The sequence below is a fragment of the Synchiropus splendidus genome, chromosome 13 (assembly GCF_027744825.2).
Source record: "Synchiropus splendidus isolate RoL2022-P1 chromosome 13, RoL_Sspl_1.0, whole genome shotgun sequence".
Lineage (NCBI taxonomy): Eukaryota > Metazoa > Chordata > Actinopteri > Syngnathiformes > Callionymidae > Synchiropus > Synchiropus splendidus.
Genome location: NC_071346.1, coordinates 15,111,275 through 15,125,922, shown reverse-complemented (window position 1 = coordinate 15,125,922; position 14,648 = coordinate 15,111,275). Strand labels below are relative to the sequence as shown.

General features: G+C 44.6%; 2 protein-coding genes across 3 annotated transcripts; both read right to left on the bottom strand.

Moving 5' to 3' along the window:
- Window positions 1–1,251: 1,251 nt before the first annotated feature.
- LOC128769461 (solute carrier family 22 member 13-like) lies at window positions 1,252–6,566 on the bottom strand. 2 transcript variants are annotated; one of them, XM_053883204.1, is made up of 10 exons: window positions 5,863–6,566; window positions 5,700–5,803; window positions 5,311–5,465; window positions 4,027–4,195; window positions 3,843–3,963; window positions 3,691–3,785; window positions 3,412–3,626; window positions 3,231–3,339; window positions 1,445–1,678; window positions 1,252–1,382 (listed from the first exon to the last, which is right to left on the bottom strand). In XM_053883204.1, exons 1-10 carry the CDS (start codon window positions 6,235–6,237, stop codon window positions 1,331–1,333), a joined length of 1,629 nt encoding a protein of 542 aa, XP_053739179.1. In that variant the 5' UTR covers window positions 6,238–6,566; the 3' UTR covers window positions 1,252–1,330. The 2 variants fall into 2 exon arrangements, with proteins under 2 accessions (XP_053739179.1, XP_053739178.1); XM_053883203.1 differs by having other exon boundaries at window positions 3,691–3,963.
- Window positions 6,558–12,802, bottom strand: LOC128769462 (solute carrier family 22 member 13-like). The gene is made up of 10 exons (XM_053883205.1): window positions 12,262–12,802; window positions 12,095–12,198; window positions 11,878–12,032; window positions 10,847–11,015; window positions 10,660–10,780; window positions 10,357–10,451; window positions 10,079–10,290; window positions 9,839–9,947; window positions 8,191–8,397; window positions 6,558–8,113 (listed from the first exon to the last, which is right to left on the bottom strand). The coding sequence occupies exons 1-10, from the start codon at window positions 12,634–12,636 to the stop codon at window positions 8,074–8,076; spliced, it is 1,587 nt and encodes a 528-aa protein (XP_053739180.1). The 5' UTR covers window positions 12,637–12,802; the 3' UTR covers window positions 6,558–8,073.
- Window positions 12,803–14,648: the final 1,846 nt, after the last annotated feature.

Genomic DNA, 14,648 nt, shown 5'->3' with positions numbered 1-14,648 from the left:
TTTACTAATGCATCAGAGTGGCTCACTCTTTCAATGAAAATGAATCTGCTCATGTTAAATATGTGTTTTGATCATCCTTTTCGTAGGGCCTTGCCCTTCAGAATGAATTTAAGAAAATGAAAAACACTGTTATATAAATGCATATGATGGAAATTATGTTTATGTTTCATTGATTTCCTATCAATTCATGTCAAGTAGCTGGCTATTTTGAACTCAGTTTTACGCTCTTATTTCATCGGACTTGCTGATTGAAGATTCACATCACGTGCTGCCAATAAAAGAGTTTTGAGCTTCTCAGATGTGTCTCTTTTATGTGGTGTTTGGGTCCCCAGTGAAAGAAGAATGACCGATCGATTTCCTTTATTCATTCCACATGAGGTAAGTTTTGCTTGTCACCAGTATACTCCCATTAAAAACACGGAAACTACACATTCTATTTTCATAGACAATTGGGTTAAAATGCAACTATCTGTATGTTTGGTGTCATACACATATTATGAAAGATTTTTGAAGAGGAACGTCTGCATCTTTTTTGCTATCTGCGATCTGACAAGCAATTGTAGCCACACACAGAGCAGGGCAGAATAGCTACTATCTACCAGTGGGCTTTTGCCGCCACATTTTGGTATTTTGATTTAAGTATATACTTCAATTTTAACCCTTCCCCAGTTCAACCCGACGCTGTCTGCAGCACATCACGCAAAAGAGAGACGGAGGTCGGAATGCTAATGTACAAAAAAAAAGGCAATGAGTCTGTCTGTCTCAATTCTCTTCTTTTCTCTGCTGGAGTACTGCGATGCTGCTGAGTGCATGAGGTGCTGTGGAACACCAGCTGAAGTGACTGTTTACTGCATACACTGGCTTTTGGTATCATTTACAGATCATGGCCAGGAGGATGAGTTCACTGGCTGCCGACCTGCAAATTATGGAGTTACATAGTCTGTTTGTTTAAGGAATAATGTCAGGTAATTCCACAGTAACACTAACCCGAACTGCATTTTGGTGATAAGACTTTATCATTCAAACTAGCTTTTGAAACACCTGAAAGATAAATGTGTTACCTGTGGCACATACATCAAACATCACAATACCTGCCTAGTTTTCTTTGCCATCACCACATTTTTTTTAGGAAATGAGTGACAGGAAGAAAGAGCCCCTAAGAAAGAAGCCCCAGTCCACATGCTTCCCAAACCAATGTATTCTCCTGCGACGAGCGATCAACGTCACCAGAACAAATATCAACACACCAATGTCAGAAATATTTTATTATCATACAAAAATGCTGCGTGTGCTTCTACAATTCAGAAGGGAAACCACACACAAAAAGCTGCTACAGTCGGGTGGAGTCCATCTGAGTTTTCCTTTTAATGGATATGACATTTCTAAAAGAGAAAATATTGTCATTATTCATTTCAACCCGAATATGTGCTCAGAGTGGCTTTACCTGTTAGAAGACATCCGGCAGTCTAAGCGGGCAGACTCAGCCTCTAATATGGTCTCGGGAAGCTCCTTGTTCCGGGTCTCAGGAAGCAGAAAGCCAAGCGCTCCTGTGATGACGCACAAACTACCAAAGACTGTGGTGGGAACAAACCACTGATACGTGCGCAGCAGGTTGAGCAGAGGGGAAGTGATTGACCCCAGGCGCCCAGCAATGGCCCCCAATCCTGCCACCGATTGTCTGAGAAGGAAATAATCTCAGTTTGAACAACGTAACTACAGCATATTTTCTTAGTTAAAGCGACTTGGCCCACCTCAGGACCTACTGTCCTTGCTGCTACACAGACTAACCAGACAGTTTCTAGCCTCAGAGGCAGTTTGTCAAACCCCACTGCAGTCTCTGTTGGTGTCTCTGACATCTTCATGATTTTCATGGTATAGATTCTATTATGACGCCCCAAGACGGCGATCATGTGACCGGTCAAATAGGTTAGATGAAGTTTCATGAAACAGTGTCCTGATTTTCAGAGGCCACCAGATGGCACTGTCTGCTGTAAAATGTTTGGACTTGAATTCAATGAAACCTCACATCATTTCTAAACCAAGAGCGCGAGCCAGTGGCCTCTGAACTGTTGCATCAACGCTGCAATACTGTTTCATGACACCTCACTACTGTCAGTCGATAAGTAGCGCACTGACTGCTCCCTTAAAATGCTTTGACCGTTCACCTGCAGTTAGACTGAACTATCCAACAATTTTTCACCAACCCTGCTTCCACGCAGTAGGACAAAGGATGTCTGTTATGATGCTTTACATGTAGCGGTGTTAGTCCCAACCTCGAGGCTCCCTGATACATAGAAGGGCATTCACACAACTAAGGCATCACATATCTGTTATTTTCAAGTGGACTTTTGTGTCCAAAATTGTTTCAGTGTCTGCGCCATGGATTAAATCGCCAATATCCAACAGATTTCACTGCAGTTCTGTCACTGTCACATATTATAAATGCAGTCCACAAAATGACTCTGTGAAGTGTCAGTGACAGTGCCTTCATGATGCAAATCCATCAACAAGTCCTTGGGATACATTTGACACTAGTTGGTGTTTGGTTGAGGTTTGAAAATAAAAGTTTTCCTCGAATATGAAACTTTTTGATCAGCTGCTCTGTTGAGCATGAGAGGCGCAGGAGTCTGCCTCACTGACTCTGTTTCTGGCTAAACAGATATGGAGTCACATCAGTGCCTTAAAGTAAAGAGTAATGCGAGTGATGATATAAGCAACATGTCACGTAAAAGAGATGGAGGTGGGGATTCGGTTTAAGCCAGACAGCTCACTTCACATTGATGCCTTTGAAGTGAGAATGTGATTTTCATTCTTTTTTCTTTTCATTTTGTTCCTTGTATTTATTTATTTTTTGCGATGTTTTTTGTGATGATGTACAGACTGCTCCGTTCTGTCCTCTGTTATAGAAGCATTTGTTATGTCGTGCAGGTTTGCTATACACTTATTTTATTTAAACTGTATAAAGATATTTGGAATTAAAAAAAGGAGACAATGTGTTGAATAACTGTCCCTGAAACAGTTGGATCTTGACAAACTCAACAGGAAGTGAGGGTCAAAATGTGACTGAGGCAAGCCATCCCACCTATCTGAGTGAGTCAGTAACTCATGCCTGGAGTGACTCCTGCCATCAGGTAATGGACTGGGTTTGACTTCCTAGTTGAAAGGGCTGGTAACAGTGTGATGTACTGGGCAAGTAGCCTACTGAAAAAGAGGGCAGAAGTGAAACCCACCTGACTGAGGTGGGGAACAACTCCTGGATGTAGATGTTCCATAGGGATATACTGCAGACTATAGTTAAACGGCCTATGACGGCCAGCACTGTTACGGCGATGGGATATCCTGGAACGTAAAGCATTTTTCTCATTAAATAAGCATACACTGGGAAGTATTTGAGAAAGGACTCATATGCACCTGCAGGAACAGCCAGCATGAGCAAACTGGCGCAGCCTCCTACGAGGTATGCTCCGATAAACAAAGCTTTCCTCCCAAAAAACTCCACCAGCCACATGCAGAGGACGTGGACAGGGATTTCTGATGCTCCAAATATAAACTGGGTGAGGAAGACGTTCAGGCCCAAGGTTGGCATCAGCAGGTAGAGCATGAAGAAAGACTGCTGCATTGAAAAACTGAAAACAAAACAAAAAAAAGACAAGAAGTTTCTCCAATAGTCATCACATTGATCCAACTGACCTTGCCAGGAGAATGATAGCAAAGAATCTCGTGAGTAGAGGAGATCGGAATAAAGCCATCAAGCTTTCCCTCGTCGCCGTCTCTTTCACCTGGATCTGTGGGAGATGGGAGGCATTATCCCGCTCACACCGGACCATCTCACACCATCTCACCGTATCCAGCAGAGATGGAGGAATGGTGCGTTTGTTGATGGTCGCCGCCTTCACAAGGAGCTTTTTGGCCTCCTCAGTCCGCCCTCTGTTCAGAAGCCACCTCGCAGACTCTGGGATGAACCTGCAGACACGGCCGACAGTCAGTTCCTGCGTGATGGTGGGCGTGGTGAAACAAGACGGTTACCAGATGTAGATGAGGACAACGGCATAAGCGGAAGCCGTGATGAGTTGTGTTAGCCGCCAGTCTCGTACAAGGTAGACCACACCGGCCAGAGCGCACTGGCCCACAGCATCGATGAGGCTGCTGCCACACGCAGCCCGGGATCTTTTCGGCGCCCCAATCCACTCCGCAGCTAAAACACATTGACATATTTGCAGACCGATCTCAAATTTAATTGATGTGTTCTAGTTTGGACTGAAAACTAGAGCATCTCTAGCAAAAATATCAGTCATAATACATGTGTAAAGCAGGGTCGTAGTGATAGTAGCAGCAGCAGCAGCAGTAGTGGTAGTAGTCACAATATTAGTAGTAGTACTGCTTGTATTTTTCATAACATTTGAAGCAGAGCTGGACAATCTCACCAGTTATTCAGTTTAACCAATGAGGTTTCAGATGAAACAAGGACCACCAGACTGACAATCGGCTGGTTACAGTCTTAAGCCACCAGATTGGTTGCGACTTGCACCCACAGCGGTTCTTTGTGGAAGTGTTTATCCAACCCTGAATTAAATATGAAATTAAAGGTGCTTTTTTTTTGCTGAAATGGAATTGTGTACTAGCAGAGTTGCTTTGTATAAAAAAAACTTTGTAATTTCAGGGCAACAAGGGCTACAAAAATGCGCCTGTTTCAACTGATCCACAATATCAGTCAGCATTTAGAGCCTGTTTTAAACCTGTTTCATCATCGAGCCTTCCTGACGTCATGTCCAATTACGTTGTGAGAACTGCAGGCAAAAGTCATGTTTTGTGTCGGCGGCATATTTGTTTCAAGCGAATGACTAAAAAATGGATGAATATCATTCTTTCACACTTCAGTGTATGTTATGGTCACACTTCTTAGTAACGCTATAAATAACATGGGAGCGAAAAATAGACCCACTGTAACAGACGAAGGAATGGATGGATGGAAGTATTATAACAATATAGTATGAGTAATATCAGGTGCATATAAACTTGTAATTAGCATGTAATGTGAGGAGTAAGGTCAGTAATCGTAACTAAGCAGTAATAAATCCAGTAACAGAAGAGCCAGTAGTTATTCTTGTGTCATTCTATTTGCATCTATTGTAGAGCAATACACTCTTTTGAGGATGATTTACCAAGATCCCTGATAGCTAGGCAGCACAGTTCACAACTCCGCTTGGCGACACTGAAATCAGAGACTGTGGTTGGCAACGTGGCGAGTTTGGAGAAACAGATGTCGTGATGCAGCAGGTGCTATCATAGCACAGCGAGAAGTACACTCACATAGGATGATGCTGTTTATCTGGTATCCTCCGCCTCCAAATCCCACCATGAGCAAGGACACTAGATAAACGTAGATATTTGGGGACAGAGCCGTAAGCACAGAGAAGGTGGCTATGAAAACCACCGCAATCTGAATGGCACGTCTGCGACCAATCCTGCGGAGGATAGAGGCAGAGGGACATGATTTTAGCTCAGCAGCTGGTGGAATAATGACGGGTTTAAATACTGATAATAACACTGGCTTGAATGAAGATGAGGATCCACATTTGTGCCATTTTCTTTCCTCAGTTTTTTGCTGTTTGTTTTAAACTATTCCAAACCCTGATTTATATATTGAATATAACTGTTCTGATATTGATGCAGAACAGATGTGACTGCAACTCACTTACGAATTAGACATTGGTCCAAAAGTGACAGCTCCCAGAAGGATGCCAACCATTAAAGCTGTTTGCACTGCAGCACGCAGACCAGTGTTGCTGCAGACTAAGTCAAACTGTGGAAAACAGGAGTGAATAAAACCACCTCAAATTTCACAAGTTGTTCATGACTCACATCGGTGACTATGGTGGAGGTGTAGAGCGAGCTGTGGTACAGCCATCCGCTCACACACTCAGTGGTCTCATTGAGGCCACGCTCTCTGATCTCACTGATGTTCCAGTCCACAGGAACAAACATCCGGCACCGGCTCAAGCTCCCATCCTGCTCCCGGGGTACGGTCAGGTTCAGTTGCTCCTCTGATGTCAGGTTCGGATCGGCTCCCAGGATCCAGTCTGTGTTACAGTGCCGCTTCGGATCCTCCTCAATGAAAATGATGCTCGCCGTGGAAAAAGACTGAACAAACGCGGGAGAACACAGCGCCACCAGGAGAAGGTGCTGGAATATCCCAAAGTCTCCAACACTCCTCAGCAGTTCCCCAAAGTCTGCCATCTCCAAGCACTTAACTCCACCTGGGAGAAAGATTCTGCAACCTTTCTGCAAAAGCTGTTAATGTGTTAACCACAAGCAATGCTTATGCTGAATCCTCAGGCACAGCTGCATTTAAAGTGATGCATTAATGATCAACCAAACTGGATATTATATGCTCATAAAACTCTAAGGAGAGAAGGCCTTCAGCCGCAGGGCGCAAGCTCTGTAAGACGCTTGAACAAGGTCAACAGATATGATGTCTTCATCACTTCAGCTATGGTCAGGATGATATTTCTAAATGTAATAAATTAAATCATCCTACATAAATGGGTTAGTTCCTATTGAACCTGTCAAACTGGGATTTGAACTTCCACATGTCTGCCTTCACTCTGTCTAATTTTGTGGTCGTCTTTCGGGATATTTGTTTAGCGTCTCTGGTTTCATTCGCATTAAAGAACAATCTTTGTAGCTTTGTGATTCATGACTGTTGCACGAAGAAAACTGAGAAAATAAACTGTGAAATGCATGAAAAGAGAGACAAATATGAATTAAAAAGCCATTCTTTGATCAAATTATATTGACCATATTTATAGCATGGAACGTCACCTCACTGTGGGGGTAAGGAGCCTGAGTCAGCGCGGGAGGTGGTACCAGTTGGATCTGCTGGGGCTCACTTGCATGGACAGCTTGGGTTCTGGAACCCAGCTCCTTGATACGGACTGGAATCTTTCCTTCTCTGGTGTTCTTCGCTCTCTTTTCAGAGGGTCACCTCTCTAGAGCTTCGGCTTAAGGGAGGTAGAACTCTGACTGGTGTCATACAGTAGAGTTTTCGGCCTTCTTGGAGGCCCCGTGTGGGGTCTTGTGTGAGGACCCACTGGGGGATTCCATCGTCCTACTGCGGGACTGTACCACGGTAATGTGTTCCCACCAGCCAAGACTCAGACCCTGGCTGTTTGATAAATCACTTTTACTACTCTCACATGACCCATGTGACCATGTGCCACGACTGGGTTCGATGGGTTCATGAAGCAACACATGGCGTTTCATGACTTCATCTTGTTTGTCTGTCTTTTATGGAGACGATAGCAGCAGAGATACCGAGCATCAAATGTATATTTTATAGTCTGTTAACTGAAGAAGATGTCGTTTAGGATGCATCCCTTTCCACAACGGACACATGCAACCATGCGTTCTCAGGTGCACACGGAGGTGGAAAATTACTGTTTGAAACATGTGAAGGTAATAGTTAACCTGGCCAAGACTTAACAAGAATGTATTGAGAAACATGGTGGGTAAATGAGTTTTCAGTGGTTCTTCTTCAAGGCAATCTTAAGTTGCACTTTTGATCTTCACTATATTCATTATTGAACTCAATATCTTCATTTCCTCTGACCACATTCACTGTTCATTTCCCTTCGACCGGTCACTTCTATTGATTCGTGGGTTATGAGAAACTGTGACAGGGGAGGGGTGAACATGCAGAAAAAGGGTGGGGAAAAAGGTGCTGTTTGTCTTCCATTGTACCTCACATAAGTTTGTCATTGAGATCAACACACACTCATCTCACATATCTAATAAAGTAAAAAAAAAAGTGACCATGTCAAGTCACTTCAGCACACTGATGTACACAGGGTGTATGACTCCTCTGAGCTGCACAGCACTGATTCAGGAGTCGAACAGCGTGTATTAAATATGACAGCTGACGCCTGCTTTTATCTCAGCAGAACAGTTCTGAAATCACCTCATGTCCTTTAAAAAGAGATGTGTTTGAGTCTCTCCGCTTCTATCATTTAGCATCTCTTATTTCAGCTTCTTCCTGTTCTGTCGATGTCTGCTCTGAAGACCTCCGCTGCTGACTCAGGCTGAGGTGGAACGACTCTGTAATGTAGGTTTCTCACTGGAGGAGGGGGGAAATTCGCTGTCAGTTTATATCTAAACCTGACATTACACTCCACAGCTGACTGTGAGTGTCACCTGATGCACTCCGCCTCTTCAGTAGAGTCGGGCAGCTCCAGTCGTCTGGTTTCCGGGAGCAGGAAGCACAGAGCTCCACTGACCACTGCCATGCCACTGTAGCAGACGATGGGAACGGACCAGTGGTACAGGGCCATCATGTTGACCACTGGGGACAATGTCCCGCCGATTCTGCTGACGATGGAGCCCAGACCAGAAGCTGTTTGTCTGGAACAGTACAATGCACAATTCCAAAGATGAAATTATGATAAGATACATGAAGCATGAACAAATGAAATGGACTCCAAAAGCAGCTTCAGAAAGTCACGCCAAACGCCCTTCTCCTGGGCAACATTCCGCCCTTGCTGCGCTGATTCGCCGACCAAACTACAACTCCCTTACCCCCTCGACTTGAGAACAAGACCCCAAGATACTTAACCTTCTCCTCTTGAGGTAGGAACTCATTCCTCACCCAGAGAGAGCAAACCATCCTCATCCCAGCCGCTTCACACTCAGATGCAAACCGAAGGTCGCACAGGGATGAAGCCATAAGAACTGTAAATAGCAGGGACTGGATCCTCACACACACAATTCCAACTCCAAAACGCAAACCCTCACCAACAGAGCTGTGCCTCGAAATCCTGTCCATGAAAACCAAAGACAGGATTGAAGACAAAGCACAACCCTGGCAGAGAACAATCCCCACTGGAAACACATCAGACTTGCATCCAAGGATCCAGATCCAACTCCCACTGCGGGAATACAGAGATCGAATGGCCCTCAGTAGGGAGCCTCGCACCCCATACTCCTAAAGAACCTCCCACAACTTGTCCCTGGGCTTAGCCTGAGAACTGTTGAGAGAGTAAAGAGTTGGTCTGCAGTTCCACAGCCAGGACGGAACCCGCATAGCTCCTCTTGAATCGGAGCTTCAGCAATCGATCGGACCCTCTTCTCCTGTACCTTGGAGTAGACCTTACCAGGGAGGCTGAGGAGTGTTATTCCCCTGTAGTTGGAACCATCCCTCTGTTCCCCCTTTCTAAATAGGGGAACCACCAGCCCAGTCTGCCACTCGTCCGGCACTGACCCAGACATCTACGCAATGTTGAAGAGGTGTGTCAGCCAAGACAGACCCTCAACACCCACAGCCTTCAGCATTTCTGGGCGAATCTCATCGACTCCCGCAGCCTTGCCACCGTGGAGCTTTTTCACTACCTCAGAGAGCCCGAAATATCAGCCAAGACATCATCCTCCAGCTTTGTCTCCCTTGCAGAGGATGGAACGTCCGGGTTACGGAGTTCCTCAAAGTGCTTTTTCCAACAACCAATTCCATCCTCAGTTGAAGTCGACAGTGTTCCATCCTCACTGTAAACAGCCTGAATATTCTGCTGTCTCCCCCTTCTGACATAACTGGCCCTTTACCAGAAAAGCCTTGGTACCGACCCAAAGTACCTTACATACAGAACATCTAAGTAAGTCCATCTTTTATATCTAATAATAATTTTAAAAACTGCTTCTATTTATATCTAAATGAATGTTGTCTGGTGGCTTTACGACCTTACTGCAGTATTAATTTAAGGATTGGCAGGAGACACATCATGGAGGCCATGTATCATGTGACCATTGAGCCTGTAAACTAGTTTCATCACATCTAACCAGGGAGACATCTCACCGTATCGACGTTGGGAAGAGCTCCTGGATGTACACATTACACACGGATCCAGCCCAGTTGGTTAGGAACCGTCCTGAAGTAGCCAGCAAGGTGATGACGACAGACTGACCTTGGAGAGAGGATGGAGTCAGAGAAAGTATTGACTTCAGATATCAATTCACTGCATGTTTACTGTTATATTTAAGGTATTAAATATTATTGCTGTGTTATTAAACAGCATGCCATGACAGCAGAACTCACCGACTACTGGGAGCATCATGAAGCACAAGAAGCCTGCCGTCAGCAGAGTTCCCATCAACGACATCTTCCTCCCGACAGCTTCCAGCAGCCAGATGCCAAGAATGTGGACCGGAAGTTCCGTCAGACCGAATATGAGCTGAGTCAGAAAGATGTTGAGGCCAAAATTCCCCATGTTGAACGAGAGGCAGTAGTAGGTGAGACTCCCGGAGAACCTGCGGAACATTGTGCTTCAGTTTGAACGGAAGTTTGTTGGGAGACTGGAGATGATTTCATGTTACCATGCAAACGTGATGACTAACAAGTTCCTCCTCAGTACGGACGACCGGAAGAACACTGTAGTTCTGCTCTCCTGCACTTGGTCTTTGACGGAAATCTGCCACACAGAACTTACATTAAACTCAAACACATGGTGAGGCTTCAAATAGGCCTTTGATTCGGCCAGTTGAAGCTGAAACCACTTTCTTTCTTTCTTTCTACTCCTAGTTAACTGTATCAGGATGTATACATTTAGGTTGTAACCGGATGTTTAGTTTATCTCTTGCCATTTAGTGATAAGAACAAGGGTTGGTGAATCTCAGCACCTTTGTCAGTAGAGCTTCAGGAAAGGGGCGTTTGTTGATGGTGGCCACCCTCGCCAGCAGCACTTTAGCCTCTTCTGTCCGTCCCCTGTACAGCAGCCAGCGGGCAGATTCTGGAACAAACCTGAGGAAGCAGAGCCTCAGTAAAGCACCTGTCCACGACAAGCAACAGTGGAGTGTGAAAACTAACCAGATATAAATGACCACCACAGACAGTGGAGCTACAGTGAGGAGCTGAGCCAGTCTCCAGTCTCGGATCATGTAGATCAGACCAGCCAGGACACACTGGCCGATGGCGTTAAATACCTGGGTCACGCACGCACCCCAGGACCGTCTGGACACTCCGATCCACTCTGTGGCTACAGACAGAAAAGAAAGCTGTCTCTGACCACTTTCTTTCAGCAAAATCTTTCTATTTAACTCCAGGCAGATGCTCAAGCCAGATGAAACAGCACCTTATGCTTTTCTTATTTGTCTCCCATTTACTCAATATATTTGCCTGGAATCATTTTTTTTCCTTAAGAATTTAAGAATGAAGAAAGCAAAGAGTGCACGTTTCTCAAGCAGGGAAAAAATGGCTTTTGCTTGAGCGCCAATGTGCGGTCTTCTGTGCAAGTGCCTGATTTAAATGTCATCTTTTTACGGTATTTACTGACTTGCATTATGTATCACGGTGTGAGGTGTGTCTCCCCGCTTTCTGGTTGAAGTGTGGGGGGAAACTTCACATTGAAAGAGCCTACTAGGTTCTACTATTGGCCAATCATAACAAAGGGGGACGTGGTTTTATTCATCTGTTATGGTGTGTTTGGGGGATCTCAAAAAGCACATGGGTCAAACTCAATGCGTCAAATCGAGGCCCCCCAAGTTATATGAAGTGGCCTCTATGCGTGCAGTAGCATGAAAGCAAATCCAAGTGCTCACGAAGAAAACAATGTACCTGGTTTTCCCATTGAAAAGGATGTTTTCTATCAAGCACAGTTTATACATTGATAGTATTATCTTTTGATGTACAATTTCTTTCAGTTTTGAGTCAAAATAAACCTTGGTGTTATTTGCTGCCCTCCAAAGACATGTTATTTTCTCAACTAATGGCAGAAGTTACATTTTGTTAGCAGAAAATGAACCTTTAAGAGGTGTTGTTCAGTGTGGCATGTCCACTTTCATTCAGTCTGAAAAGCTGCTGGACAATGAGTGAATACTGAGTCAGCAATGACACTTTACCCAGAACGACGGCGTTCACTCGGTATCCTCCGTATCCCATTCCTACCATGAACTGGGAGGCATAATACAGATGCAAATTGTGACATAGTCCGGTGGTAGCAGTGAACACCAACAGCACCACGACGGGTATCTGAGTTGCACGCTTCCGACCAAACCTGGAAAATGTGGAAATTTATATGAATCCGGAGCTTAACATTTGAAAAGGAGCCGTACTTACGATTCAGCAAAAGGTCCAAACAAGAGACACCCAATGAGGATTCCAGCCATTAGGACCGTTTGCGCTACTTGTAATAAATAAGCTCGACTACAAACCAGATCAAACTGGAGAAGAAGGAGAGCGTTACTAAAGAGTGTTGTTGAACTTGTCGGTCATGTGATTCTCACATCGGTGACTATGGTGGAGGTGTAGAGCGAGCTGTGGTACAGCCACCCGCTCACACACTCAGTGGTCTCTCTGAGGCCACGCCGTCTGATCTCACTGATGCTCCAGTCCACAGGAACAAACATCCGGCACCGGCTGAAGCTCCCATCCTGCTCCCGGGGTACGGTCAGGTTCAGCTGCTCCCCTGGGCTCAGGTTCGGATCGGCTCTCAGGATCCAGTCAGTGTTACAGTGGCGCTCCGGATCTGACTGGACAAAGTACACACTGGCGAAATGAAAGCATAAAATCATGTTTGGCAGGGTAAGGGCAAATAAGATAAGCTTCTGGAATGTCCCAAATTCCCCAATAGCCCGAAGGATTTCTCCAAAGTCCGACATTCTTATGCATTTGCTTTTATATTTTCTGCTTGACTATGACCTTTGTGCCAACACAGGGTTGCATTTAATACTTAAACCCGGCACAACAGGCCCGCAGGAGCAGGCTTCAGCGGACACGCCCCTGTCCCTGACGTATTGTTTTCTAGCGTAAAAGGTGAGGGCTGAACCAACATCAGAACGTGAAACAGCGAGTTTGTGCCAGAGATGACATTTATTGCTTCACTTTCAAAGTCGGTTTTGAACTGTCACATCATCAAAGTCAATAAAAGTCATGTGTCATGATTCGCTTTTATTTTGCACCACTTCCTCTTTTCGTCTCCTTCTCCTCTGATTTTTTTGGAGCTTCACTTTGGAGCCGGCACTCAGCTGGAACTAATCTACACATCATCATCCCTCCCCTTCTTAAGCACCTTGGTTCCAGCAGTGAGTGCCAGATCGAATCAACTTATAGCTAGGTAATTGGCTTCCGCGTTTACTTCCCTTTGTCCGCTCGCTCTGTATTTTCTAATCTCTTGGTTTAGTCTCCCTGGTGCCTGAGTTAGGTTTGTGAGTGAGCAGACGCTTTCCTTCTCTGCTCGAGAACCCCTAATTCCTTCACCAGATAATTATTCTGGAGAGATCGGGGCATGTTCCAGGTTTCTACTACAGTGTAGTCTGGTTTTTGAACTGCAGCCACGTTCCTATGTTTCTGATCGGGCAAAGATTGCTTACGTTATTAATCTTCTCAGAGACCGAGCGGCTCAGTGGGCGGCACCGTTGTGGGAGTCTAAGTCACCGGTGCTTGAAACATTTATTTCTTTTTCCACTGAGATGTGCCGCGTGTTTGACGCTCCATACAAGAGCGGAGCTTGTTCTTCCCGTCGTCTTCTTAATCTCCAGCAAAACGCACTGGAGTCAAGCTATCCGACTCTTCCGCGGTCGCAGTCAAGCTATCCACAGTCAGATTTTCAGTGCGCGCAGAGACATCACATTACGGTAGCAATGAAACGGAGCCGAAGACTGCGAGTTGAAACAAATAAAGCGAATGATTCTTGCGACAGAAGCTTTTCCACGTTATTTTTTATTTTGAGCCGAATTAATATTTGGACGAGAGATATAAAAATCTGTATCATTTTGGTCAAACATGATTGGTGTTTTTATTTTAGGTGTGAAACATCCGGAATGACATCATTAATTTAATCAATGCAGTCCCGCTAACACTCTGTAATAATACATTTCAATATCTTAGATCATTTTTACTTTGACTCATTATTTATGCAAATGCCTGTGATTAAATATGCATTTATATGACAGTGCACTGTACTTTGACCAAATACTACACGGAAATGTGCAAAGGTCTGCGAATAACAACATCACCAGCTCATAGTAGAGAGTCGTAGCTACCACCAGAGTGATTTTGGTCCCGTGTCATGGCAGCATTTTGGAATAATCCAGGATTCAATGTGTAATCCAAACATGTCTATTGCAGCATCGAAGAGTGATCGATAGATAGACAGACAGACAGACACAAATATTGGACACACAGACAGACATGTACATCTTTATGGCTCCCTCAACATAAATAGATGGCTTATTTACAGTCTATTTACAATATATACACACTCCCAGTATACATGCCAGTGATGCTTTCACTCTTCAAAGCATTTTGGGCAGAACCATTCTTCTTCTGAGTTGATGGCTGTTTCGGGAATGTCAATGCAAGTATGATGATACCATTCATTGCAGGCATGGCACTGAACCATCAGTTCTCCATTTTGCGCTGTACGACGCACACAGTACACATGGACAGTGCATTGGCTTCCTTGTTGCCCCTCATGTGTTTTCTTTTCAAATGGAAATTTGGGTGCAGTTTTCTTTTTGAATGATGAAAACAAGGGTGCTCTCATGCCCTTCTCTTTAAAGAGCCTAATTTTTTTGCATATAGCCATCATGACATCACCAGCATTTTGAATCAAAATCACTGGCTTACCAGTGACGAAATAGATTTGGCCTCCTACTTACTACCTTGCAAG

What these genes read in the sequence shown, in the direction of transcription:
- LOC128769461 (XM_053883203.1), bottom strand. Translation starts at nt 6,237, where the DNA reads ATGGCAGACTTTGGGGAACTGCTGAGGAGTGTTGGAGACTTTGGGATA. An exon ending in GATAAACAGCATCATCCTAT is followed by an intron (nt 4,196 to 5,310) that starts GTGAGTGTACTT and finishes AATGTGTTTTAG; the next exon opens with CTGCGGAGTGGATTGGGGCG. An exon ending in TGCCGGATGTCTTCTAACAG is followed by an intron (nt 1,383 to 1,444) that starts GTAAAGCCACTC and finishes TTTCTCTTTTAG; the next exon opens with AAATGTCATATCCATTAAAA.
- LOC128769462 (XM_053883205.1), bottom strand. Translation starts at nt 12,636, where the DNA reads ATGTCGGACTTTGGAGAAATCCTTCGGGCTATTGGGGAATTTGGGACA. An exon ending in TTTGGACCTTTTGCTGAATC is followed by an intron (nt 12,033 to 12,094) that starts GTAAGTACGGCT and finishes CACATTTTCCAG; the next exon opens with GTTTGGTCGGAAGCGTGCAA. An exon ending in CTGAAGCTCTACTGACAAAG is followed by an intron (nt 10,452 to 10,659) that starts GTGCTGAGATTC and finishes TCTGTGTGGCAG; the next exon opens with ATTTCCGTCAAAGACCAAGT.